The sequence below is a fragment of the Sprattus sprattus genome (assembly GCF_963457725.1).
Source record: "Sprattus sprattus genome assembly, chromosome: 16".
Taxonomy (NCBI): domain Eukaryota; kingdom Metazoa; phylum Chordata; class Actinopteri; order Clupeiformes; family Clupeidae; genus Sprattus; species Sprattus sprattus.
In genome coordinates this window covers 27,811,684-27,839,586 of record NC_137914.1, presented here as the reverse complement: position 1 = coordinate 27,839,586, position 27,903 = coordinate 27,811,684, and the positions used below count along the sequence as shown (strand labels likewise).

General features: G+C 40.0%; 1 protein-coding gene across 1 annotated transcript in view; it reads right to left on the bottom strand.

The window, feature by feature from the left end:
* emid1 (EMI domain containing 1) overlaps positions 1–27,903 on the bottom strand; it is a gene marked incomplete at both ends in the record, with an annotated part of 50,802 nt that overhangs the window by 6,135 nt on the left and 16,764 nt on the right. The window contains 11 exons of the mRNA XM_080853591.1: positions 1,291–1,335; positions 1,966–2,010; positions 2,110–2,172; positions 5,197–5,249; positions 5,859–5,939; positions 8,630–8,734; positions 9,080–9,178; positions 10,310–10,354; positions 17,847–17,967; positions 18,311–18,372; positions 18,512–18,598. Coding sequence (XP_080709717.1) covers positions 1,291–1,335; positions 1,966–2,010; positions 2,110–2,172; positions 5,197–5,249; positions 5,859–5,939; positions 8,630–8,734; positions 9,080–9,178; positions 10,310–10,354; positions 17,847–17,967; positions 18,311–18,372; positions 18,512–18,598 — 806 coding nt within the window. The remainder of the gene's footprint in view (positions 1–1,290; positions 1,336–1,965; positions 2,011–2,109; positions 2,173–5,196; positions 5,250–5,858; positions 5,940–8,629; positions 8,735–9,079; positions 9,179–10,309; positions 10,355–17,846; positions 17,968–18,310; positions 18,373–18,511; positions 18,599–27,903) is intronic.

Below are 27,903 nucleotides of genomic sequence, written 5' to 3'. Positions count from 1 at the left end.
AGTTCACGCATGTGTATGCCAAAAATGGAGGCTGAGAGGGTGTGAGAGGTAGCCATGGGCAGTATGACAGTGGACAGTGTTCAGGACAGTGATCAGGACAGTGTTATCTTTGACTATGAAGGATTATGAATCACAATAACTGAAACAAAACTACAAATTAACAATTGTTTTTCTCATTAAAAAAAGACAATATTTCTTAACCGCTAAAGGCTGAAGTAGTAAGATATGTTAAGAATAGTGCTGTCAGTTTAACGCGTTATTGACATTTTTTATCGCGCGATTAACGCGTAAAACTGTTTTTTTTTTTTTTATCTTTTTGCCCTCCCAAACTGTGTAGTAGGCTAACGTTACGTTTGAGTGAATGGTGAGCGCGATACGGCGAAATGGATGATAAAAAGCTTCTAGAAAGTTTACCTTTAAAAGTTGTGTTGTGCAAAAGAATTGAGCTTCACTGTTGTCTGAAAATGTCAACAGGCAGCTGGCTGAAAGCACAGAAGTAGTAGGCTTACCTTTTATTGGTAACCTAACTGTTACGGTTCATTGTTTTTGGAATAAGAGGCCTGACTTCTATGTTCACAGCAAACTTGAAGAGTTTATAAGAAAATATTAAGCCATGGATTAACTGCACGGTACCACTTTACAATAAGGCTCCATTATAAATGGTTTATAAATGGTTTATAAATAGGTTATTAATTAGGTTGTAAACCCTTTGTAAGCCTTATAAATGAGTTATAAACACATTTTTTATACATCGATGCAGGCTCACTATTTGGGTAGCTCCCTGACGTTCACTGTGTCTATCCCCGACATGCACGAGACCACTGAGTTTGGTATTGAGTTTAGTATTGTGGTCACACTATTGCAATTACTATGGCATCCTGAAGCCCTTCTTCTTTAACAAGGTCATCCTTGAAATCAGCCAAATATTTTGGAAATTGACATGGAATGACCCAAGAGTTTTCTGTATGCAGGTCTGTAAAGTAATTGTTCCACAGAATGGCCAACATAGACTTATACCACAGACATATATGTCAGTTTACACATTATTGCTATTAAATATAAATAATTAACAGGGAATTTGAAATATGTTAGAACTTCCCTGGAGCTTAATCTTAGATTTACAGCAGGGAGAAAATCACAGAGATCTCTAATAACAATCACGATACTTTACCACAGCACATACAACTAATCTCATCCAAATTTAGACAAAATAGTTGTTACCAGATTATTCTGGGGAAGGCAGTGATAAGAAGCACATTGACATGTCAAGATTTGACTATGGAATCTTACCGGGAGGCCTTTCATTCCGGGCTCACCCTTGGGTCCTGACACTCCCTGTAGACAAAAAGGGGTTAAATTCAACATGATGTATTCCACAACTTTATTTAAGATCTTGTGTGATATCTAAGTCAAGCTATTTTCCATGTTTTTGTTATAAGTGACTGTGGTCATTTCTGAACATACAGTAGTACACAATGGGTTAAAACAACTTTGCTGAGTTGCCTTCTGAGCAGCGAAAGCTAATGAAATAGACACAGAGGAAAACGTGGTTATTGTGCACAGACGTTGTCACTGATATGATTGGCTATTGTGCACAGACGTTGTCACTGATACGATTGGCTATTGTGCACAGACGTTGTCACTGATATGATTGGCTTTTGTGCACAGACGTTGTCACTGGTATGATTGGCTATTGTGAACAGATGTTGTCACTGGTATAAGATCCTTCTAAGCAGGTTAATAATGGATATCTATTGTGCACAGACGTTGTCACTGGTATAAGATCCTTCTAAGCAGGTTTATGCTAAGACTGTGGAATAAGACCGGTGTGGTAGCCATGCAGTTCTTCAAGAAGCTGCAGCTGGTCTTGTGTCCAAATTCATATTGTGGATGATACACTTTCCCTTAATTGTTTATACACTGTTAATGATTTAATACATAGAAACATGTTATTGGGCCTCTTACTGGATCTCCTTTGAACCCTCTATCTCCTGGATATCCCAAAGGTCCCTGCAAAATCAAGGTCAGAATGAAAGCACTCATAAACTCATCTAATAAATATCGTCTAATAAGTGATGGGAAGATAAATTAAGGTAGAGGTCGACTCACTCTTTCACCCCGTTCACCCTTTGGCCCAACTGGTCCCTGAACACCAGGAGTCCCTGCCTTTCCCTGGAACACAAAGGCACTTTTCATTAATTTCATTACATTTACATTTTGTCATTTAGCAGACACTTTTATCACTTTCATTTTTCATTTTACACTGATGGCACACTGCGCATCAGGAGCAATTAGGGGTTCAGTGTCTTGCTAACTTCAATTTAAAACAAAGTCTAGTCACATCTTTGCACATCTGAGCTAATTATCAAGCATCACATGAAATCATCACATGAGTATTTTATCAGTTTCACTCTTTAACAGTGATTGGTCGGTGCCCCATGCTACATACACTACCGTTCAAAAGTTTGGGGTCACCCAGACAATTTCATGTTTTCCATGAAAACTCAAACTTGTATTTATCAAATGAGTTTCAAAATGAATAGAAAATATAGTCAAGACATTGACAAGGTCGGAAATAATGATTTTTATTTGAAATATGAATTGTGCTCTTCAAACTTTGCTTTCGTCAAAAAAGGGTCCATTTGCAGCAATTACAGCATTGGCATTCTAGTTATTAATTTGTTGAGGTAATCTGTAGAAATTTCACCCCACGCTTCCTGAAGCACCTCCCACAAGTTGGAATGGCTTGATGGGCACTTCTTGCGTACCATACGGCCAAGCTGCTCCCACAACAGCTCAATGGGGTTGAGATCTGGTGACTGCGCTGGCCACTCCATTACAGACAGCATACGAGCTGCCTGCTTCTTCCCTATATGGGCCATTCTACCGAATTGGTGCAAAGTCAGGTCGGAAATATTTTGAATTTTTTATGTTTTATTCCCAAAACTTTGTCCGTATGTATATTGTACCATATCTAAAGTACACATATCTAGTAAAAGAACAGTCAATTTTTATATTGTATTTTCAGAATGTGTTGGAATGTTTTTCCTCTTCCAAAAATTGTCACTACCGAAACATCACATTTACTATAGTAAAAAAGTATTATTATTGACCTGTTCAGATTGTGTTTCCTTCCCTTCTCTGAAGAGTATTTTTACAAATATTTCTTGAAGGTTTTCACAACGAAATCCATGAAATTTTTGAAATTTTTACCAAATGTTCAAGTTCAATTTATACAATTCATCAAAATCTAAGTGCAATATTTCTTTGTAAAATGCAAAATACTGATCATATTGATTCCAGAGTTGTTGATTGATGAAATTGAACGTACATTAATCCAATCAGTATCATAACATTTTAGTTGATTACTCAATATACTACATTTTTTACAAAACATCCTGTGTTTCGGTAGTGCTGCACTGTTTCGGTAGTGACATCCAGTGTTTCGGTAGTGACCGCACTGTTGGATGGATATTCATTTCTCTCCCAAAATCTTCCAAAAGGTGCTCTGGGCCGCCCTTTAGTCCACACAACACATTTATTTAAAAATTATGGGATTGAACTACTTACCATTTCATTTTGTCACTACCGAAATCATCAGGTCACTACCATATGTTTCGGTAGTGACTGTTTCGGTAGTGACAATTCTAGCTAACTTTAAGCATAAATAAAGAATTCTAGCAAGCACACGGCTTGCAAACAAATCTTTGAAGAGGTGTACACACATACAAACATAAGATTTTGCATAAAACTCCAAAAGGTTTACTTAATTGAAGAAAACATGCGTTTCGGTAGTGACAATTCTTAAGGTTACACATAGATTTTCAGACTTTGGAACACATTTATATAAAAACTATGGGATTTAGCTACTTACCATTCAACCATGAGGGACAGGGATGCAGTGTCACTGCATGGTCAAAAATGCAGGGTCGTGGCTAAAACACAGGCTCAGCCAATGGACTAAAACTCTTGTGTTTCGGTAGTGACATGAAAACTAGGGACATGATTTTTTGAGTATAGTTAATTGATTTAAAAATTAAACCCACAATAAATCTAAATATTCCAAGTTCTGTTTCAACCCAATCATAAGGATCTTTGAAATTAAATAATTGAAAAAAATCTAAAAAAATTGAAAAGTGTTATTTACAGGCATTGAAATTTAGATGTCAGGGTTGGGGACAGCTACTTCCCAATAGAAAGTACCCTATAAATGATGATTTTGTAAATATTTAGCTTATCACTATCTCATTTAATGCATTGGGTTTATATAGACCATAACATTTTCTTTGTAAATATCTATGCCTAAATACCTAATTGTTTTGTAAATAGTTTTTATTGTTGAGGGACTGCATATTACACGAATTCAGTAGAATGGCCCATATAGTTCTTGCTACCTCTTCACTGTCACTACCTCTTCACTGTTGAAGGTGACACTGGTGTTTTGCGGGTACCATTTAAAAAGCTACCAGTTGAGGACCTGTGAGGCGTCTATTTCTTAAACTAGACACTCTTATATACTTATGTGCACCGGGGCCTCCCACTTCTCTTTCTACTCTGGTAAGAGCCAGTTTCTGCTGTTCTCTGAAGGGAGTAGTACCTACACACCGTTGTAGGAAAAGTTCAGTTTGTTCGCAATTTCTCGCATGGAATAGCCTTCATTTCTAAGAACAAGAATAGACTGGCGAGTTTCACATGAAAGTTATCTTTTTCAAGACATTTTGAGAGTATAACCGAACCCACAAATGTGATGCTCCAGATACTCAACTAGCTCATATGAAGGCCAGTTTTATAGCTTCTCTCACCAGCAAAACAGTTTTCAGCTGTGCTAACATAATAGCACAAGGGTTTTCATGGGTTTCTAGTCATCCATGAGTCTTGTAAGGCGATTAGCAAACACAATGTACCATTAGAACACCGGATAAAGTGTATTTCTGATTCATTTAATGTCATCTTCTTTGAAAAGAACAGTGCTTTTCTTAGAAAAATAAGGACATTTCTAAGTGACCCCAAACTTTTGAACGGTAGTGTATATAACATGGATTTTACAAGATTAAACCATGATTAGGTGGCTTCAAGTTAATATGGTGAAATGTAGCCTACATAATTGTGATAGGTGCTACGCTTCCTCAGCCGGTCATAATGTGGTTTCCACAGTTTCAAAAGAATTGTGCCGCTAATGCACTTTGATTTACTTACACTGGGTCCCATTCGACCAGGGGGTCCTATTGGGCCAACTGATCCTGGAGGACCTAAGGCAGAAGACAGCCGGCCATCAATTATCAACAGAAGGAAGCATATAGCAGCTGAAATTTCAATCCATAATATAATCCATAACATTAAATAGGTTTGAGTCATTATCTTCTTAACAAAATACCGTAGAAAATAATGCATAAAGAATGTACAAAACAATGGAAAAAAGTCCCCATTTAAAACCCTGAAATACATGAAATATTAGCCCTTTTTTCCACAAGATATAAGCTTAAGAAATAATACAGTAGGTGAAATATCAAATTGAACATACAGATGTTATAGCTTTGCACTAAACAGAAGATTACTTTTTGTTGAAGTGAAGAGATATCACAGCACATTTTAAGGCAAAGCAAGAGCAGAGGATATCAAATCATAGCCGGAACACAAATCAGAAGATATTCCACAGCTGGTCTAAAACTTTGTGAAGCATATCACAGTGACTATATTTACATAAATATGGATTTGTGAACATACATTTTGGATCTGGTAGTAAAAGGGGAACAGGTATTCCACTTATGAATTAGGTAAAACATGCATAATGTCATGTTTCCTTTCAACACAACAGAATGAGTTTGCATAAAGATGCTACATCTAAAGAAACTGCTTACCTACGGCTCCTGGGGGCCCTTGGGGGGATGCCCCCTTCTGGTCTGGAAACGCATTAGAGAGAAGCAGCTCTTTTGACCGACCTGGATTTGATGGAAAAGGACGAGAACTGTTAATGATAATAAAACTGACGGAGAAGCAAACTCCAATCCTGTCCGGTCACACATATTCAGAATTAATAGTTTTATGGAGTATGAAAACATTAGAAGAAATAATGTGTGCCAGCAAATATTCTAAATATTGACCCATCACCTGCATCTGGGCAGTTTAAAAAGTTGTATTATATGGCAACGACAGTACGAGCATTCTGATTGGCTAATGGGTAGTCATGCCAGCCGCGTATTGACGTTCTAGCCGGTCTGCGGTCTGGTAAGTATTGTTATTGCACACCCCATCAATCTTAAAAATGAGTGATACCATGTACCAAGTACTAAACATTACATCCTTAAAAATTAGCGATATATCAACAGCCATGAGCATGTATTGATAGAATCAGGACTCCTATTATGAAATTACCGTTCGGTCATGCAGGTATATCAGACTTCGGCCCCGCCGCATCAACCTCGCTATCGCTCGGTCGATACGTTACGACCTCTGTCTGATATTTACCTGCATGACCTCACTCTCGGCCAGTAAGTAGTTAATATCAGATATGTTGATGAACCTGCATTGTGAAAACCGTAGTAGTGAATTAGCAGAAGCTTAGCTTTTGCCAGTCTAAGCACTTTTCGAATTGACTTTGAGCTTTGGGGGTAAGATGAACAACTAGTTAACAATAAGTTAAGTCAAATCGTACATCGTTACAATTAAAAACTTAGATTATACTTCATATTTAAGAAGCAGAAAAACAGATAGTGGCTCCATAGTTGTCAGCCTCAGACAACTCGCTGCATCAACCTGTTCCACACACTTTAGCTTCTTCCTTTGAAATGCTTCCTCAATTGCATATTTTAAGGTCATTGTTAAGTCAAAGTAAACAATGGGCTCACACTGAGAATACACCACCATGTCTGGTCTCATAGTAGTCACAACAATACATTGTAGAACTTGAAGTTCCCTACCAACATCAGCTAGCGATCTCCAATCCCGTGCTTTGCCCCATTCTCCAGTCCTGTTTGTACTTGCCTGGTGTCCACTTTTGTGTCCCTCTCGCTCAAAAGAAATCCTACTATTACTGTCATTAACTGGCAAAGAATTAACCTCAACTCGTTTATTTTCAAACATGCTGGGAGGAGGAGAGTATACAGAGAAAAGAGAATTGTGTTCCATCCAGATTATGTTGTCCAATCCATTATGTTCTCTTACATTTCTATCTTTCTTTACTTTGCATATCTGCACACAGGATATGATGGGATGTAAATTCAGGACAGTTCAATGTTTCGTAAGAGGAAAGTAGAACATTGTCAAGATACTGTATGTGTGAGAGTGTGTGGTTGTGTATGGCATTTGTGATGACAAACCTTGTATAACCAGTATAAATACATGAATGAGGAAAATCTAGCAATACCATAAGATGTGTATGCAGTGGTGGACAGTAACGAAGTACATGTAATTCGTTACTGTACTTAAGTAACATTTCCATGTATCTGTACTTTACTCAAGTACATTTATTTGGTAAGACTTTATACTTTTACTTCACTACATTTAAAGCGAAAATTATTACTTTTCACTTCTTTACATTTACAGAAACACTCGTTCCTTACTCGTTCCTTTTTTATTTTTAATAAAATACCAAAAGGTCAAAGTGTATCGCGACTATAACCAATCAGCGGCAGCGCGCGATTATCTGCTGAAGTTAACAACAGGTGTCGTCCTGATTGAAGAATTGCAAAGTCACGCTGGAGCTGGAAGCACAAGGTGGTGTACGTGCTTGTGGTCATTGAGAGTTCTTACTCCTAGAGATTATTAATATTATTTGTCAGGTAAATGGCTGAGGAGCTGACTTCAGCATCATCGGATGAAACAGAAGTTGGTGCTCAACACCCCTGGCCTTATTTAGCCGAATTGTTTGAATTCATCGAAAAGAAAAAAGAGTCCTATTACTTCAATTGTCGCCTCTGCATTAAGAACACTACGCTGTCGGCATTCTGGAACTCGCCATCAAATTTAAAAAAGCACATCGAGGTAACTTCGCCATTACATGACTACTACTAACAGAGTGGTTATAAATATGCCCCGGTTGATTCTATTACATTGAAATACATTACATTAACAGGTGCTTTTATCCAAAGCAATATGCTAGCACCCAAATTATCTGTGGAGATGCTAAGTGCCAGATTCTAAGTGCCAGTTTAATACAGCCTCCATCACCAAACGTTAACGCCGGGGACACAGTCGAATTCATGGCCAAGCGAAGTGAACTTCGCAATTCATTCCTATGACTACTCTGTTTATGACAAGTGGAATTAATGGAAAATAAAATAATGAAACTTGAAGGAATGCTTTTTGTGTTGCTACTTCAAAACCACTTGGTCTTACTTAAAGATAAGATAGTTTTGAGTATTTTGGGTTTGATTATGCAAATGTTAAGCATTGTTCACCTGTTCAAGTAGGGGTTTTGATGTGACAGTTAAAAAAGAAAAATACTTTTACTTTTAATACTTAATTATTTTTGAAGGCAGATACTTTTGTACTTCTACTCAAGTAAAAAAAATGAGGTGAATACTTTTACTTTTACTTGAGTAATATTCAATGCAATGTAACTGTACTTTTACTCAAGTACACAATTGGTTTATTCGTTCACCACTCCATGCCTGTGTATGTGCTTCCTCACCTATGTCTGGGTGCGATACAGGGGCTGGAGACCCAGGAGACCCGGGAGGACCAGGAGGGCCAGGCAGACCTCTCTCTCCTAGCAGACCTGGTGGTCCACGGGGTCCTTGAAAAGAAACAAAGTAAAGATTTATCAACCGTCAATATAAACATAAATATCGGTTTTAGTTATACACAGGAAAAGATGTTCAATTCCTTGGGCTATTGGTTGGGGATTTCCAACAGCGACCAATTGTCTCACTGTCACATGCAAGTACTCATAGCCAGCAACCTAACCAATATAACAACTGCCCAACCAAATATACAACATCAACAACGTACAACTGGCAGGAGACAGCTGCAGAATGCACCACATGTTAGACCATGGATCAGTAAAGCTGTATTCACAGTACAACAACACAATCATCATCAGGGATTAGTTGATCCTGTTGAAAATTAAAAAAATATTTACCCAGAGGTCCTGGAGTCCCTTGTGACCCTGGTGTTCCAACAGGACCCCTCACACCTGCTTCTCCCTTTGGGCCTGGGGCTCCCTGAGACCCTGGTGTCCCTTTGAGAGAAATGAGAGTCATACTCCATCTATATAAGTTTTAATAGATGCATGATTCAGACTCCCTCTATATATGTTTTAATAGATGCATGATTTGGGGTTGGAGGACTGAGGAGGTTTCAGGATAAAGGAATGAAAAGTATCCCCCTCCCTCTCTCCACCTGATTCAGAATAAGGGATTGATAAGTATCCCCCCCCCTCCCTCTCTCCACCTGATTCAGAATAAGGGATTGATAAGTATCCCCCCCTCTCTCTCTCTCCACCTGATTCAGAATAAGGGATTGAAAAGTATCCCCTACTCTCTCTCCACCTGATTCAGAACAAGGGATTGATAAGTATCCCCCTCTCTCTCTCCACCTGATTCAGAATAAGGGATTGATAAGTATCCCCCTCTCTCTCGCTCCACCTGATTCAGAATAAGGGATTGATAAGTATCCCCCTCTCGCTCTCTCTCTCTCTCTCCACCTGATTCAGAATAAGGGATTGATAAGTATCCCCCTCTCTCTCGCTCCACCTGATTCAGAATAAGGGATTGATAAGTATCCCCCTCTCTCTCGCTCCACCTGATTCAGAATAAGGGATTGATAAGTATCCCCCCCCTCTCTCTCCACCTGATTCCTGGTCATGCATTCTGTCTTCCTCAATCATTCTACAACTGGCCTGTATTTTCAATGGGTTCTAAAACTGCCTGTACCCGTGGTCATTGGTATTTAGTTTGTTTACTGCTCTCCACATCTCTGGATATTGACCTTAAACTGTGTGTCCTTCTGTGAGACTTAATTACCCGTTCAATCATCCTTTGAGCTTTTTTCTAAAGCCTGACATATCTGTGAATGAGTTCCTGTCCAGGACATGTGTCTGAAACAGTTTGTACAGTTTATATGTTGTTTATTTTAACACAGAAGGCCACTGCTATTCCTCAGTGAATTACAGTTCTGACATTCATTGCATTCAGACTACAAAATGGAATATTGAATAGGTAGGGTCATGAAGAAATCTGAATAATAATGAATTTGTGTACTTTTGTTCCTTGTGATGTTCCTTTCCTGTGATGACACTAGTTTTGCCAATCATTTAACTGACACAAACCAACTTTGCTTACAAGCCCCCTTTATTGTTGAATACACTAACCATCACGGCCAGGGGCTCCATCTCTGCCTCTCTCACCCTGTGTGCCTGTGGAAAGAGAATGATATGTTATATCTGTGGTGGGTTGAGGGATGTTATATCTCTGGTCGTTAAGGGATGTTATATCTGTGGTGGGTTGAGGGATGTTATATCTCTGGTCGGTTAAGGGATGTTATATCTGTGGTGGGTTGAGGGATGTTATATCTGTGGTGGGTTGAGGGATGTTATATCTCTGGTCGGTTAAGGGATGTTATATCTGTGGTGGGTTGAGGGATGTTATATCTGTGGTGGTTTGAAGGATAAATATCTGTGGTGGGTTGAGGGATGTTATATCTGTGAAGGGTTGAAGGATAAATATCTGTGGTGAGTTGAGGGATGTTATATCTGTGGTGGGTTGAGGGATATTATATCTGTGGTGGGTTGAAGGATAAATATCTGTGGTGGGTTGAGGGATGTTATATCTGTGGTGGGTTGAGGGAAGTTATATAATCAGAGGTCAAAATGTAATAGATGATTCATGACTTACAAAATAGTATTCATTGTAGCCTACATCTAAGAGATATGTTATGTGCTGTCAATGGCTGCCCCAATATATAGCAACCCCAATCTTGACAAAAAAAGACTATCACATAAATACCTCTGTAAATAATTTCCCTGAATTCTAAAAATGTCTATGAACTCATCTGCCATGTCTCTGATTCTCTCCCTCTCTCCCTTTCTTTTGTAAAGTTTTTAGTTTGAGGAGGAAACAACGTGCACTACAATCTGGGAGGGGATTTATATTGCCTCTGCTAAGCGCCCCAATCCCTAATATCCAGTAGATCCTGCCATGAAGGAGGGACAGCATTTTCTTTTTTATGCCGGATGCCGTCTCTGACTTGGGTTATCGATATGAAAGCCTTCACATTCTGCTATAAGATGTTTACTGATGAAGCTCAAAAGTTAACACCAGACCCTCATCCCCACATTCCTCCAAAAGTGCATCCATCCATCTCAGACCCCAACCTCACGCAGGGTTTTTCCAAAAACAGCGACCTAAATCATCCAACCATGCCAAAAGTTCCAAACACAACATCCTCCTCCAACCAAGACCAAGGCTGAACAAAAGAGCCTTAAGTACGCTGAGTTGGCAGCTGATGCTGAGCAACATGGCTGGCAAGCCAAGGTTTGCCCAGTGGAAGTCGGCTGCAGAGTCTTTGTGGGTAAAACAACTACTAGGCTGCTTAAGGATTTGGGAATTCAAAGCCAAGCCCAACGCCAAGCCATCAAAGCCATCAAATCCCTCTCAAGTGCTACAGGCAAGCCGGTGGCTGTGGGTGAAGAGACGCCACCTGGGCCCCAAAATAGCATCTGTGGCGCAGAAGGGTTAAGAGCAGAGGGGGGCACATCTGGGACGGCAGGTCTTGCCAATGCCCTCTGGAAGTGTTGTGGGCCTATCATCGAAACACCAGAGAAGGAGGGTGCCCAACTGAGGACTCCAATGATACTTTTGACCCTTCTGTCCCAAAGACAGCATCATGACTCCTACCCGGAAACACCTCAGATGTCTGCATCAACCCACCTCACATCTCAGGAGTGCAAAACAATAAGGGATCGCACAACCTAGTCCTAAAACAAACTCACTCCACATCTTCTCTCACTTTTCTACCTCATTCATTTTTCATAATTACATGTATTCCATTCAGTCCCAAGACTGTAAATCATAAGTGTATCCACCCCTATCTTCTCTCCCTTTGCAGAAGTAAACACAACACGTTTGGCCAAGATGGCAGAGGCTCAGGGCTACATTACACATGAATGCAAACTGATGGGCTTGAAACTAACTAAAGAACAGCCATGCTTGAGGTACAAAGTGGTTTTCTGAGAGAGGCTGGGCCAATGCTAACTGGTTAGCCTGCTAATTTCTGGGCAATACAGTAGGCCTAAATTCTAGTTTCTAGTTTCTTCCACTGTGCGATTGGTCTTTGGAGAGGACACGTGTAACTCCTCTGCTGGTCACTTTTCACTGACTCCCTGTAGCTGCTGGAGTTAAATCAAATCTCTCTCTCTTGCCTATGGGGTTAGCAAGTGTGACGTCACAGATCCAAATCCTCAGCTGCCAATGTATACTGTAATGTTAAAGCCAATATTTACGGTTGGATTGTAAAACGCCTGCTAAGGTTACGAAGGCAAGGAACACCTAGTTGAAAAGACGAGACCACGAGGATTCATCTACATCTTAAAGTAAGTCGATCAGACCTTTATATCTCATTCAATGAACTCCATGAAAGTGCGACTAACAAAAAGGACCCAGTGCTGTTTGTGCTAACGTTAGCCACGCTACAATTTCAAACAGAGTTGTGAGTGTGAATGTTATGACAGGTGGCAGCTTGAAAGGGAAAGTTCAGGCTTCCATGAAGAAAAAAGAATATGAGGTGGAGGTGAGGAGAAACATTAGCTAAAATATGTGGGTGTCGACTAGAAAACTGATGTAACTGTTCGATGTTGACGTTTACCAGGGACGTGCAGTCATAGGAGGCAGAGCCTTTGAAAAGTAAAAAAAAAAATATTAAAAAAATATGTTTTTTTAAAATTATAATAATCATATATATATTTGTGTATTATAAAATAAATATTCATTTTTCTCTAGTTATCTGTGCTACGATCATTTCGAGCATTTTTATTATCAAAATCGCTGAATTTGAGCATTTCCGGTTCCCAGTGACAGTGATCAGCCATAGACGTGCCGTGGACTGAGGCAAATGCATTGCTGTCTATGGACAGCTGAGCCAGTGCCTCAGTAGGGATTGCGCAATCACTCCAAACTGGGTTTTACGCATGCGTGCGCAAGCGCAGTTGAGCTCAAAATGCATTGAAAAATATTGCTACTGAGGCAGGCAGTAGCACGGATTCAGTGAAGGGGGCGAGCATGAGCGCAATTCTCGGGTATATAGTCTGACGTTGGACCTCTTCTACACACTTCTACTTGACCTTGACGGCGAAAATGGAAGATTGCATTGCTAACCTGAAGCAGTTCTCAAAATTGGACTTGCAGTCCAAACGTGAAATGATTAATAATGGGAGACCAATGGTGGAGCTAAAATGTTTGCTTCAAATGACGGGACCGAAGGTATTGACATTGCATTGGAGAGTTTCATGTTTTCCAACGGGACATATTCATTCAGAACACAAACCTCGCTAAAGGCTGCTAGGTGCAGTGGAGCCGTGAATGGATTAGGAGCTTGCGAGTGCAGTGCACCAACTTTAAATTATACCGGTCAGCAGAACATTTTGGTATTGTGTGCTATGTCTGTGGTGTTTAACTGTTTGCTTGTTAATACGTTGTGTAAATACAGTCGTATGCAAAAGTTTAGGCACCCCTGATAATCTTTATTACTTTCATTTATAAATTGTTGTGCGTTTGGATCAGGAACTTCTTTGTCACATATATAATACTACATGGACACAGTGATATTTTAGAAGTGAAATAAGGTTAATTAGATAAACAGAGAATATGCCAAATGTATAATAACAGAATTAGACAGGTGCATAAATTTGGGCACCCCAACAGAAAAATCACAATAATATTTACTAGAGCCTCCTGTTGCCAAAATAACAGCCTCTAGACGCTTCTTATAGCCTCTGATGAGTGTCTGGAATCTGAATGAAGGAATTTTGGGTCCGTGTATCTTCTGGCCAACCGATTTTCGTTTTAAAACCAGGAAATGAAAAACGGATAACGAGCCGTCTTCCGTCTCGGAGTCGGAAAATGGGAAACGAGGAACGAACCTATTTCCCATTTCAAAACGTTTCGAACGTTTTCTGTGGTTCGTGTGCGTGGTTATGAATGGAAATTCGGGTAAATAAAAACAGGGGCAATTTTCCATCACTGATTTTGCATTAATATGACCTGGGACTGGTTCTGTGACAAAGGCCTAGACGCTCGTAGAGAGTCAGTTGATGGTGCATCTTTGGCGGACACATATTTCTAACATCCCGGTGCCTGTGGAGGTTGAAAACAAGGGCCTGGAAGCTCGTAGAGAGTCCGTGGATGGTGCTCTGTCCTCGGACACATATTTTTGACATCCCGGTGCCTGTGGAGGATGAAAACAAGGGCCTAGAAGCTCGGGGCCAGTCAGCTGATGGTGCACTGTCCTCGGACACATTATCTTCACATCCTGGTGCCTGTGGAGGATGGAGACAGGGGTCTTGCAGCTCGGGGCCAGTCCGCTGATGGTGTAGCCTACTATTCTCGGACACTTGTTGCTTACAACTTCATCAACGGTACAGCCATGATTAACAGACACTGACAAAAGACATCAAGTTCCGGGTCATATTAATGCAAAATCAGTGATGGAAAATTGCCCCTGTTTTTATTTACCCGAATTTCCATTCATAACCACGCACACGAACCACAGAAAACGACCCGTTCCCCGTTTGGAAAATAAATGGGAAATGGGAAATAGGTTCGTTCCTCGTTTCCCATTTTCCGACTCCGAGACGGTGGACGGGAGACGGCTCGTTGTCCGTTTTCCATTTCCTGGTTTTAAAACGAAAATCGGTTGGCCAGAAGATACACGGACCATTTTGGACCATTCTTCCTTACAATACAGCTCCAGCTCTGTAAGGTTTGATGGGTGCCTTGCGTGGACAGCCTGCTTCAAGACATCCCATGTATTTTCAATTATATTCAAGTCTGGGGACTGGGATGGCCATTCTAGAACATTGTAGTTGTCCCTCTGCATAAATGGCTTAGTGGATTTGGAGCAATGTTTCGTGTTATTGTCCTGCTGGAACACCCAACTCCGCCGTAACTTCAGCTTTGTTCTTGATTCTTGAACATTATTGTCAAGAATTTGCTGGTACTGAGTTGAATCCATGCGACCATCAACTTTAAATAGATTTCCAGTTCCTGTACTAGCCACACAGTCCCACAGCATGATGGACCCCCCACCTAATTTTACTGTCGGCAGCATGTGTTTTTCTAGGAATGCTGCATTAATTTGCCTCCATGCGTAACGCCTCTTGTTGTGACCAAATATCTCTATCTTTGTCTCATCATTCCACAGCACCAAAATGAGCCTGGCTTGTTCAAATGTAGTTTGGCAAACCTCAAGCGAGTTTGTTTGTGGCGTGTGTGCGGAAAAGGCTTCTTCTGCATCACTCTCCCATACAGCTGTTTTCTGTGCAATGTGCGCTGAATGGTTGAGCAATGCACAGTGACACCATCTGCAGCAAGATGACCTTGCAGATCTTTGGAGGTGGTCTGAGGGTTATTCTTGACCATTCTGACCATTATTCGCCTTTGCCTCTTTGTTATTTTTCTTGGCTTGCCACTTCTAGCCTTAGCAAGAACTGTGCCTGTTGCCTTCCACTTCATAATTAAATTCATCGCAATGGAAACTGATAGCTGAAACCTCCAGGATAACTTTTTGTAGGCTTCCCCTAAACAAAACTGCTGAACAATCTTTTTTTTTCAGATAATTTGATAGCTGTTTTGATGCCCCCATGTTGCCACTGTTCAGAGGAGAATCAAAGAGAAGCACAACTTGCAATTGGCTACCTTAAATACCTTTTCTAATGGTTGGATGCACCTTTCTATGGAATTGAAGGCTTTACGAGCTAACCAGACTAATTCTGTGATGCATTTTATCAGCATTGAGTAGGTACAGGTATTCAAATCAACAAAATGATGAGGGTGCCCAAACTTTTGCACAGCCTATTTTTCACATTTGATTTAATTTCACACCAATAAATACTGCTACACTAAATATCTTTGTCTGGAAAACACCCCAGCACTCAGTGATAACTACAAAATAAATATTTGACCACTGTGATCTTTTTTGGTGAAGACAGAGTACATTATCATGCAGCCTTAGAGGGGTGCCTAAACTTTTGCATACGACTGTAAATATGTAAATGTCAACTTCGAATTCAAGTGTCCGAGTTGCAAAAAAAAAGTAGCAAGCTAAGTTACATAAACCTGTCAAAAGTAGTTTGATACATTAGAAGCTACTTTCAGTTAAACAAACTGCATGCCAAGTCAATGCAATTTTAGGGATCAACACAACTGTCAGTCAGATAAAAACGGTTGAATGGATGAAATCAAGGCTTTGAACCGGTTCACGGGACGAAAACGAAAACCAGAAACTTTTGATGTTTTGCTAGGAACAGAAACGAAACCAGAAACTTTAAAAAAAAATATGTGGTAAATAATGGTAACCGGTTAATAACGTTATTTTTTCGCTCTTTCACAAGATTCCTAAATGCAATATGATTGGTGATGTTCTCTTCCGGTCGTTAACTTAGATACTAGAGAGCCGTGCCGCGCGCCGCCAGCTGGTAGCCTTATCGGATCAAATCTATGCACAAGCTGTAGCCACCAGTCTCTCAAACTCAATCTTAAGAAGAGGTAAATATTATACCAAGTATCTCACACATGTTTGTTTTAAATAGGAATTCTATAAGATGAAGCCTGTTATGAATAAACATCAGAAAGGTCCAGGATAAATTAGCTTTCGAGGACGCTACTGCGGTACTTGATCAATAAAAGAGCTTAGCTACTGAAAAGTTACTTGGTTTTGTAAATAGCGACGTTACTGCCAAGCTACTGACAAATCTAGTGACGCTACTGCCCATCACTGCCGAGTTGTGTAAAAGGTTATATTTTCCCTAGACAAATTGAAATGAGCCATATCATTGGTGGGAGGGCTACATACGCTTCCTTGTAACGATTAATATCTTATTTAACACGGTGTAAAAGTTCAATTACCACACCGTATGTTATTAGCTGTCGTAAAAGTCAGTTAACTATTGAGCCGCATAACTTCTTGTAATAATAATCGTTTAAAAGTAATAGTATTAGACAATAAAACATAAAGTTTTTTCAGTTCTGGTGGGATGACAATTTTTAAACCATAAGCATATATACATGTATGATGTATACATTTCAATTTTTTTTAAACAACTAGAGATCGGAATGACGTAATCACTTCCGGTTTCTGTGCCTCACCAGCTGTGAACCTCACCGCACGTCACTGACGTTTACTATGTTAAAATTGCTAGCGATGGATCCGGAAGTGACGATTTTGGTCTTGGTGACGCATCGACTTGCCAACCCCATAGGACAGCCACTGGATTGGCACCAGTTTATTTAAATGACATAATTCAGGGCTATTCACCCTTTTAACCACTTTGCTCCTCTAATGAGTGTCTGTTGTCTTTGCCTTCTCAAGCCATAGAAGGATGTTTGTAGGAGTGGATTTTGACATGTGGATGTTATCGTTCATTTGCACATGAATGTACGCTGATTTGAAAACTCAATGGGTTGGAAAACCCACATACACAAACCATGGGAATGTGTGCACACATAATCCTAAAACAAGTTCTATCCAAAGATTGATACATTTGTTTAGAAATAGGGTAAAGTAGATTAGACATGCTATAGGTCAGTCCATTTATTAAATACAGTATTACAGAATCAACGACTAACTTCTTTTTCATCCAGTGTCGCCAGCAAACATGTAAAGCCAAACCTGACTTTGTGATGGGAGAAACATACCTACAGAGCCCCGTGAAGCAGGAGACCCTTTGGCCTGAGTTGGAGCTGTTAGAGGAGAGTCTGGTGCTGATCCATCTTTAAGGTGGTCCTGGGCAGAGGCAGGGTTAGTGAGGAGCTGAACCTGGAAAAGGAACACAGAGTCATTACAATTTGTTTTGATAAAAACCAACTGATGAAAGGGTTCAACATTATGATAGTACCAAATACAAATTATGAATACATAAATACACAGAAATCGTTGACACAAACAAACTTGCATCACAAAATATGGATGCAAACATAATAAGGATATTATTTATGTGTAAATATATTGACACATTGCAGTTTTTTGTCTCAAGTAACAGTCGAAAGCACTTTAGTGTAACATGAATGTAACATTACAGAATAAAAGTCACAGACTTTGCAAGTCAAGTGGAAGCCTAGGAGCCTCACAGGTTTCATAAGAATTCCACAAATATTTGTACCTTTGTCTCCAGAGTCCTTAGGCGGTCAGACAGGAAAGTTATTTGACTACAATTCATACAGCCTGCAACAGAGCCAGGATAATAATCAGTGACGGATCAGCAATTTGAATACCAATGCCAAGTTCAACAGCAATGACAAGCACCCAAGAAGAAGAGCTCTGAGTGACTCTGGAGTGAGAAATGGCAGACAAAAGGACTTACTTTGCATCTCTCCTGTCTGTGTAGGAGGTTTGGTAATAGAGTTCTGTTTTCGCACAGTTTCCTGGGCCGGTACCTGGTTTTCTGACACTGTAGAGGACAGAGACAAAAGGAGGTCTTAATCATTACCGCAAGGCAGTATGCAACAACAATTTACACATTTTTGAGCTATGTTTTGCCATCATCTTCAAAATAATTTTGAGGGTATATGGTCATGTGAATGGCAGATAGACACAACTGTCATTCCCACCCAGACTATGCACTATGTAGTTCTGTGGTCCGTTACACCACAAAAATGCCTTTAGGTACCGTAGTTAGTAGTTACTAGTTAGCTTTAGTAGTTAGCTCGTTGCTATACTCCTGCAACTGGTTTAGTCAGGTAACTTGAGAATTTGAATACTTGGGTGTAGGAGGATTATCCAAAAGAAGACACAGAAAACAAAATAGCTTGGTGAAGTGGTCCCAAGTAAAGCTGGCTTACACTGTCATGCTAACGCACAGTAATGTACTGCTATCAGGAGCAACTGGCCACGGCTGTTTAATACCTTAGCAACAGACAGTGGAAATATACGTCAGAAACTGTGCAGTACTCTATACAGTACGTGGAACGAATAAAAATGTTCAAATCGAGTACAGTAACGTCAACATCCCTTCCTACTAGCGTTAAAGTCTCTCTCCTCTCTCTGACATTCTTACTCTGGCTCCTCCTCTCTGTACTCCGCCTCTCGGTACAGGACCAAACCTGTCAAGTCTTTTTTCCATCCGTGACAATGAATCTCATGGATTTTCAGTCCCAAAAGCATATAATAATTTATTGAAGTCCATTCGACTGCTGTGCCGTGCACGTTAGAAACTACCACCTTTGCAGTACGTGGGTCACTATGTCTGTGTAAACACCCATTTACGAAATGCCTCACAAATGTAACAATATGGTTGCCCATGTTGTGTTTTGTGTGTTTGCGGCAGGTGGGGATGGGTCCTTGTAACGCTTATCAGTTACATTTTCTAAATCACAAACAAACATTTGGAAGAACCTGGACAGCCTGTGAGAAGGTGAAATCTCCCCCTCCTCACCGTGGCAATTCAGGATGGTACCTTTAAGCCACTTTGACTCCCCTACGTAATGGTTGGTTCCGTGCTCCACGTCAATGGTGGGGTCTTATTTAGCCCAAGTGGCTGCCCTATGTTAAGGGTGCCTCAGGCAAGCATGGAGAGAGACTTCTTCGAGAGAGGCATTCGACAGCACAAGGAAATAACTTTGGGAGAAACAGGTGTACTGCTTTCCCTGCTTACCTGTGTGAGGAAAAGGCAGTACGTGTCTAGGAGTGTGGACACTGTTAGCTTTGTTAGGTTACCTTGCTTTTGTGCTGTGTCTTTATACCTTGTCTTTGTACCTAGTTTATGTGTTTTGTTTTGGGGCCTTGTGCTGTACCTGGTTTCATGCATAGTGTCTGGATGTAGTGTGGGGCCTAGCTTGGGCCTAGAAAGGTGCCGGTATTTGGGCCTAAATTGGCCAAGCTGGCGCAAAGGATACAGGTTACTTGGGTTAATGTGGGTACTGTCTGTAGTATGATGTTTGTTTGTTGGCACATGTGTGGGGTTGACATTAAGTCCCCCTGTAGTAAATAAATAGATCTATATTTTTACAAGAAGCTACTATCTCTTGCCCTGTGTTTTCCCAACTTCACCACCAAGTCCAGTCGACACATCCCAAAATAACGTAGGGTGAGCGCCCGATCCCTCACAGAGCCTTGGATGAATGTAATAGAGGAGAGAGGGCCAAGATGGGAATAGTGTAACCAACTGTCCAGATATTTAACATGAGCCATATGTCCCCCTCCATGTGCCCCTCATGGAATAGATGGCCACTGTGGGTTCATGGAATTGATGGCCACTGTGGGTTCATGGAATTGATGGCCACTGTGGGTTCATGGAATTGATGGCCACTGTGGGTTCATGGAATTGATGGCCACTGTGGGTTCATGGAATTGATGGCCACTGTGGGTTCATGGAATAGATGGCCACTGTGGGTTCATGGAATTGATGGCCACTGTGGGTTCATGGAATAGATGGCCACTGTGGGTTCATGGAATAGATGGCCACTGTGGGTTCTACTTTCAGTTGGTTATGTACTACCATGTGCCAAAGCTTTAGGCACCCTCAAGAGCAGACGACATCCTGTTTGGGTGTATCGGACCAAAAAGGTAGGAGTCAAAAATGTTAAACAGTTTTTGTACAAGCCTGCGTGGAAAGGAAAATAAACTGCAACATTCGTATTCATATTTACTTCATACATGAATTGAATGCAAAAAGCTCTGTACCTTAGGCTATACTGACCCCCAATAACTTTCTGAAGGGGGTGTGATGAGAAGACTACTGAGTTGTACTGTAACACAATCTATTGAGTGGAACATATGTCAGCTAGAACTACTTCTAAAGCCAAAATGCTGTAAGGGTGCTTGATTTTCAACCTACGTAAAGTATAAATTGACTGAATGGCCCGTTTATTCCTGTATCCCATGTTCTAAACTGGATGGGCACACATTTGGACACCTTTTTGACACAATTTTTTCCTGGAGGGCACTTGACCATTGAAAGGTTTCCTATCATGGCATCATGATACTTCCTCACTCAAAAGAGCACCATGGAGGGTGCTTAATCAATCTATCATCTCTCATAGGAGAACCATAGAGGGTGCTTAATCAATCTCTCACATCTCATAAGAACACCATAGAGGGTGCATAATCAATCTATCATCTCTAATAGGATCACCATAGAGGGCGCTTAATCAATCCATTAGTGCTGTCAGTTTAACGCGTTATTAACGGCGTTAACGCAAGCCCATTTTAACGGCGTAATTTTTTTTATCGCGCGATTAACGCGTTGTAAAAAAAAAAAATGCATCATATATGTCTATGATATGATAATCGCTACTAGACGCTCAGTTCTTGTGCTCCCTCTCATTCACGTTGAAATACTGAAACCAAAACTGAAACTTTGAAACTGAAACGCAACTGTTGGTGACAGAACGCGCTAATTCAGTGAACAAATATTTTCATATTACTTTTCCACCACTTGTTAGTCATGTAATCCATTCATATCGATGTGAATCAATCAATACTAATACAACTTTAACTGTGGTGTGTTTTTGTTTCATTTCACAACTTATTTACTGTATAATCAACGGTAGCAGATGCCCGCTTGTAAACATTCCTCATTTGATTTGAACTGACACGGCCAAGATCTGAATTTGTCACTGCCATGTGCCGTGAGATAACGCAGTTAACCCCCCATGGAGACCCCATGGAGAGAAAAATCGGGGCTTGGCGGAAACCGAATTACTGCCATCATGTGCACGCACTGACTGTTGTCTGAAAATGTCAACAGGCAGCTGGCTGAAAGCACAGAAGTAGTAGGCTTACCTTTATTGGTAACCTAACTGTTACGGTTCATTGTTTTTTAAATAAGAGGCCTGACTTCTATGTTCACAGCAAACTTGAAAAAAAGAAAATATTAAGCCTTGTTTATCTGATATTTAGTCCTTGTTTATCTGAAATGTGCATTTTATAATTTTATTTTGTACCGCCCTGTTTGGCAATGTTGTTTTTCAATATATCATTGCATAAAGCAAGCCAATCCACTTTTCCATGTTGATAAGAGCATTACAAAAAAAAATGATTGAAGGAACATTTAGAATAGATAGAAATTTGCGATTAATACATTTGCGATTAATCGCGATTCATTTTGAGTTAACTATGACAAAAATGCGATTAATCGCGATTAAATATTTGAATCGTTTGACAGCACTACAATCCATCATATCTCATGGGCACTGTCAGATGCTCCTCTAAAAAGCATCAACAGGACTTTTTTTTCCTGAACACATTAACCCAGACATTCACGCCCAGTGAGTTAGAACTACATGCATCACACGTTAAGGCATTTTTTACAGGCATGACATAATACTGTGACTCCTTTGTGTTATATAAAGCTCAAACCACATAAAAGAAAACCTCAGTTTGCACTTTGCAGTGTTGTTGTTGTTGTTGTATGGGTTAAAGGGACAATAAATGTTGTTATGTGTGGTCTTTATACAGTAAAATGTTTAAATTAAATTCAAAAAGTTCATGGTTTACTAAAAAACAAATGCCAACGTTGTGGACCTATAAAGTAGCTTAAAATAGGATGAAATCAAAGAAATGCTACTTGGGATTTAAGTTTTTCCTCACAAACAAAACTGACTAGATGGTAAACCAAGCATCGGGAGTGTATAATATACAATATGTTGACCAAGGATATCACACTCCTTGCTCTTCTTGCTTAATAAAAAGGAGACAGTGTGTGCATCTACTGACTGTTGGTTATCATTTCAGAGTTAAGATTCTCATGCCCTTTATTTTGTGTGTATATATAAATGTGTATATGAGCTTCACTCCTGGGTGTTGAGTTGAGTTTAAACAGGCAGCAAAAAGAGTAACGCCTCTGGGTGACGACCACAAACACTATAACTGTCTGTCTGGCTAGGGGTGTTATATCTGTCCTGGCCACAAGACATCTCTGGGAACCACAATTGCTACAGCCTCTCCCTCTTTTGTGTGACCACAGGATACATAAAAATAACACAAGCATACCAAAAGCAAAGAAACTAAACAGAAATAAAAAGATTAAGTAAAATTTGCACAGACAAATTTGCAAGATCCAAGTCAGGTTTTGGGATCAGAATGAGCTGTCAGTGCATTACATGGGAATAAGGAGTTGAGGTTTGTTTAGGGTTCCCCTGAAACTTCGACCACACAAAGAGATCCAAACAAAAAGAACAGTTGACAAAATTAGACAAGACAGCAAGCTATTAACAGAAGGAGCAGAAGTGAAGTCAGACTTCATGCTCAAGCTCACGCTCAAGACTTCATTACTACATACGCAATGTCTCTGAGTGATGATAGTTAAAATATAATGTTTATATTAGAAACCATTAGCACCAAAATTATTTTCCATTCTATTGTTCTTGGAATACTAAAATGACCCATGTGCATCAGATAAACAACCCTCTTCAGATTAAGGCCTGTCTTTCCATGTTCTATGTACACCAGTCACCACATTACCAGGTGGTCATTGATCATCTATTTTTCTTGTGAACATTTATGCTCAACTGTATTTCCAGAAGCAAAATAAGTTATTTGCCTGGTAACATTAAATTAAATTGGTACATTACAAATTGAAATATTCTACCTACAGAAGTAGAGCTTGCATCCAAGGAAGAATTTATCTGACCACCAGAGATCAACCATCACCCTGAAACATCTACAAATACTTTAACTGGGCAGGGAGACCACCACAAAGACCTACAAAGACTTTAACTGACCAGCAGAGATCAGCCATCACCCTGAAACATCTACAAAGACTTTAACTGGTGAAAGAGACCACCAGAGACCAGCCATCACCCTGAAACATCTACAAAGACTTTAACTGGGCAGGGAGACCACCAGTCAAGCCATCACCCTGAAACATCTACAAAGTTCATGGCTAATAAGAATGCAGGTGTAGGATGATCTTAGCTTTCCATAAAACGAGCCACTATGGGAGGCTGTCGAGAAGAAGCAATTATTTGTAATCAGATGTGAGAATTTTTTTTACACAATATCATAAGCTAACTTGTTGCAGTCTTGAGAAGGGGTGCTATCTGGTAACAGTAGCCAAGGCTATTAAACGCATAGCTTGTGTAAATTTAAGCTCATTTATATGATCCCTTATTTGTCCTGGTTATGTATTTAAAGTCTGCGGTTTTTAGCAATTCAATGCCTTTGTGGCGTGTTTGATTGCAATAGTTAACCCAATGGAAAATACAGCTTGCCTAGACCCAGCTGAATGTGTTCATCGTGTGACTCGCTAGGCTTCTATAGCTCTAGCCATACCTTGAACTCAAAGTTGTGTGTACATCAAACATGAACCTTTATATGAAAAACTATTTTTAATACTCCAAAAAATGTGTCTGTTTGTGTCTGTGTATGATTTGCCATTTCACAACTTATTCACAACGGCAAACTTAGAGACAACGAGTGGGAAATAGCTATTATATTGTTCAATATTATATGTTAAAAATTATAACGTGACGTCTTTGGTAATAGCACCCACCACTACCTAGAATTAAAAGGAAATGAATCCTGCCACACACACATACACAGACCCACACAAGCAGATAAACAACATTCAAATCCAGAGACAAACATGAATACAAATATGTTGTGCATGCTTGTGTAAAGGCAGCTATTACATGAGGCAAGAATGTAGGTGAAGACCACTGATGAACTGCACAGCAGTGGGATGTGACAGACTATATTTTGGTCTTTCATGTGCACACTGCATCTAGCCCACAGCCATGCTCTACTTATACCCCACAAACCACAACCGCTTGGCTGCTTTGTTTCAACATATGGACGTGTATCCGCCCACACCTAAATCACATGTTTACAAAGCTCCAGGGCAACTCTCTTAAACCATATCCTCAATATGTTTCACTCATCATCCACATTTAAAAAAAGGATCAGACTTCAATGTCACACACTGCTAACATTCCAGCTGCATTCAACCATGTCCTGGTCACCAGCTTCATAACTGTAACTGTGATTCACTTGTAATTATTATTAGTAACAATCTTACTAATAATGTTGTGAAATAATCCACGTTGGAATTAAGATGCTTATTTTTAACTTAAAATGTGTATTACTTGACTTTGTTCAACAATGTCATACAGGCTAACTGTATATTGCTATGGAGAATGTAAATTTGAGAGCATATTTGGTTCCGTGGTAACTATGTAGGACTTTTAAAATAAGGAAATAGTGATATCTGTAATGCAGATGTAATTAAGTCATTTTAAGTCAGTGCTGTATTCATAATCCAAATAATCATATAATTGGCTTGGACAGATCTTCATACTAGTACATTAGTGAACATAAATATGAACTCTGTCTCGACTAACTCTCTTTATGTTTCAAAATAAACATGAGAGATGAAAGGGGATCTCTTTTATAAAGATTAAAACTATTTTTTTTACTCTGTTCATTTTGATATCGTCAGACCATATATTGGTAGTTCCATTATAAAGACCTTATATTGGTAATTCCATTATAAAGACCTTATATTGGTAGTTCCATTATAAAGACCTTATATTGGTAATTCCATTCTAAAAGGAATGGAGGAAACCAAGGCAGGGGGAGAATGGGAAGAGAGAAAGGAGGTGTCATATTGTGTCAATAAAATACTTTAATGAAAGACTAAAAAGTCCTCCAAGGACACACAGCTGGCAGAGTTTGAGTATTTACTTGAAGGAAGTACTATAAAATCAAAAAATACTCAACAAAGCATTGTGAGCTGTGTGAGTAGCTTTATGCAAATGCATAAAGCACATATGATTCAATCATATTTGTTAAATGCGTACCCTCATGCTAACATGCTAACCCAGGTCAGCAAGTTGAACAAGCCCATATGAAGTCCATAGATCAAGTCCACATGAATGTGTGCTTCAGAAAGAGATACAACCTCAAGGATATCTGCTTTTGTACAAAAGAGTTGTAACATGGCCAATGCCGCACATTCCCTTGCTGACATGTAATGCTTTAAGCACTCAAACTTTCTACTAACCACTACAGGATATCCTCTTGAGGTCCAATGTGGTAAAAGGGAATGTTCCCTTGCCACCATCACCTTGGGCTTGTTCTAGGGCAGTGGTTTCCAACATTTGGGGCAGCCTTCCAGGGGTGGGGGGAGATGTCGATACAGCAAGAGTGGCACGGGTTGAGGTTGAAAAATCAGAACAAGAAACTAAACAACTAACTCCAGGTCAAAATGTTATGGGGCAGTGCTTGTAGCTGCCAAATGTGAGGACCCTGCCTGATGTGAGTCCGCCAATAGGATGTCTAGAGTCCGCCGCTGCCTGATGTGAGTCCGCATGCGCAAACACAAACGGTTTACGGCAGAAGGCTCAGGAGCAAACTATCCAAGACGTGCATTCTCATACATGGTTTAATATCAACGTATCTGGCTTCTCTTAACGCATAATGTAGGTTTATTTAACGTAGTGTTTTATAATTTTGTCAACGGTTTACAGCATAAGGCTCAGTGTCAACATATGGGGCTATGTTGTATTACTGTTACTAGTAGGCTAATGAATGCACTGCTTAACTAATAATTCAATAAACATGAAGCTTAACATCATAAACCTTGGTGGATTTCAAACGTAAACAAATGCGCTTGTCATTCCACTTCATGCTGTAGCCTACACCACCAGCATTACCTGGCTCGTTGTACTACAATAGTGTCGCAAAGTTTGCGCATGCGGCCTCACATCAGGCAGGTCCTCACATTTGGCAGCTACAGTGCTCTTAAAGCAGCGTAGCCTATAACTAGCCTATTTAGTGATAACGGTCACAACCGGATGGTAGTTTTCTACCGTATGGTAGTTGCGCAACTTAAGCATGCGCACTACCCGATCAATCGCTACCTGATGTTAGTCCTGCAGATCGCGTATGCGTCACTTTGCGACACTGTCGTCTGCATAATTAAATATAACATTAAATATACCCACATTATGCGTGAAGACAACCCTCATATGTTGATGTTGAGCCTTATGCTGTAAACCGTTTACATCATAACTAAATATTACATTAAATATACCCACTTTATGCGTGAAGACAACACTCATATGTTAACATTGAGCCTTATGATGTAAACCGTTTACAACATTATTCAATATAACGTAAAATAAACCCACATTATGCGTAAAAACAAGCCCTATATGTTGATGTTGAGCCTTTTGCCTTAAACCGTTTGTGTTTGAGCATGTGCGATGTGCGGGACTACCATCCGGTTGTTACAATTGCTCTAGCCTATAACTAGCCTATTAGTGATTACTTTATAGCCTATAACTAGCCAATTTAGTGATTCATTCAGATCTATTCCCCATGTTGATAACTTCGTTCCTCTGATAAACAATAAAAGAAAGACGAGAGATCCGATTGAGACATTTTCATTCGTGGTGGGATGAGCAATTTATGTGTTATAACCCCAGATCTCAGTACACAAACACACAAACACACACACAAGTATGGTTGAGAACATAGGAGCAGATTTTATTGCAGGTTATCGTTGCTGAATGGTCTGACTCAGGGTTTCCCCAGAGCATCACGCTCCCTCCACCTGTATGTGCTCTCCCCACGGTGCCTCTTGTGGCCATCATGTCAAAATAATTTTGTGTTTGCATTCCACTGGATGAGCAGGGCTGGAATCATGAACACCTCCATGTATCCACTGTGTGATGTGGTTCTGCATCTGTAAAGGTATGTAGACCAGTTTATTTTGTCTGTTGATGTTACAGCAAGCAATGGGAAGCAAAATTC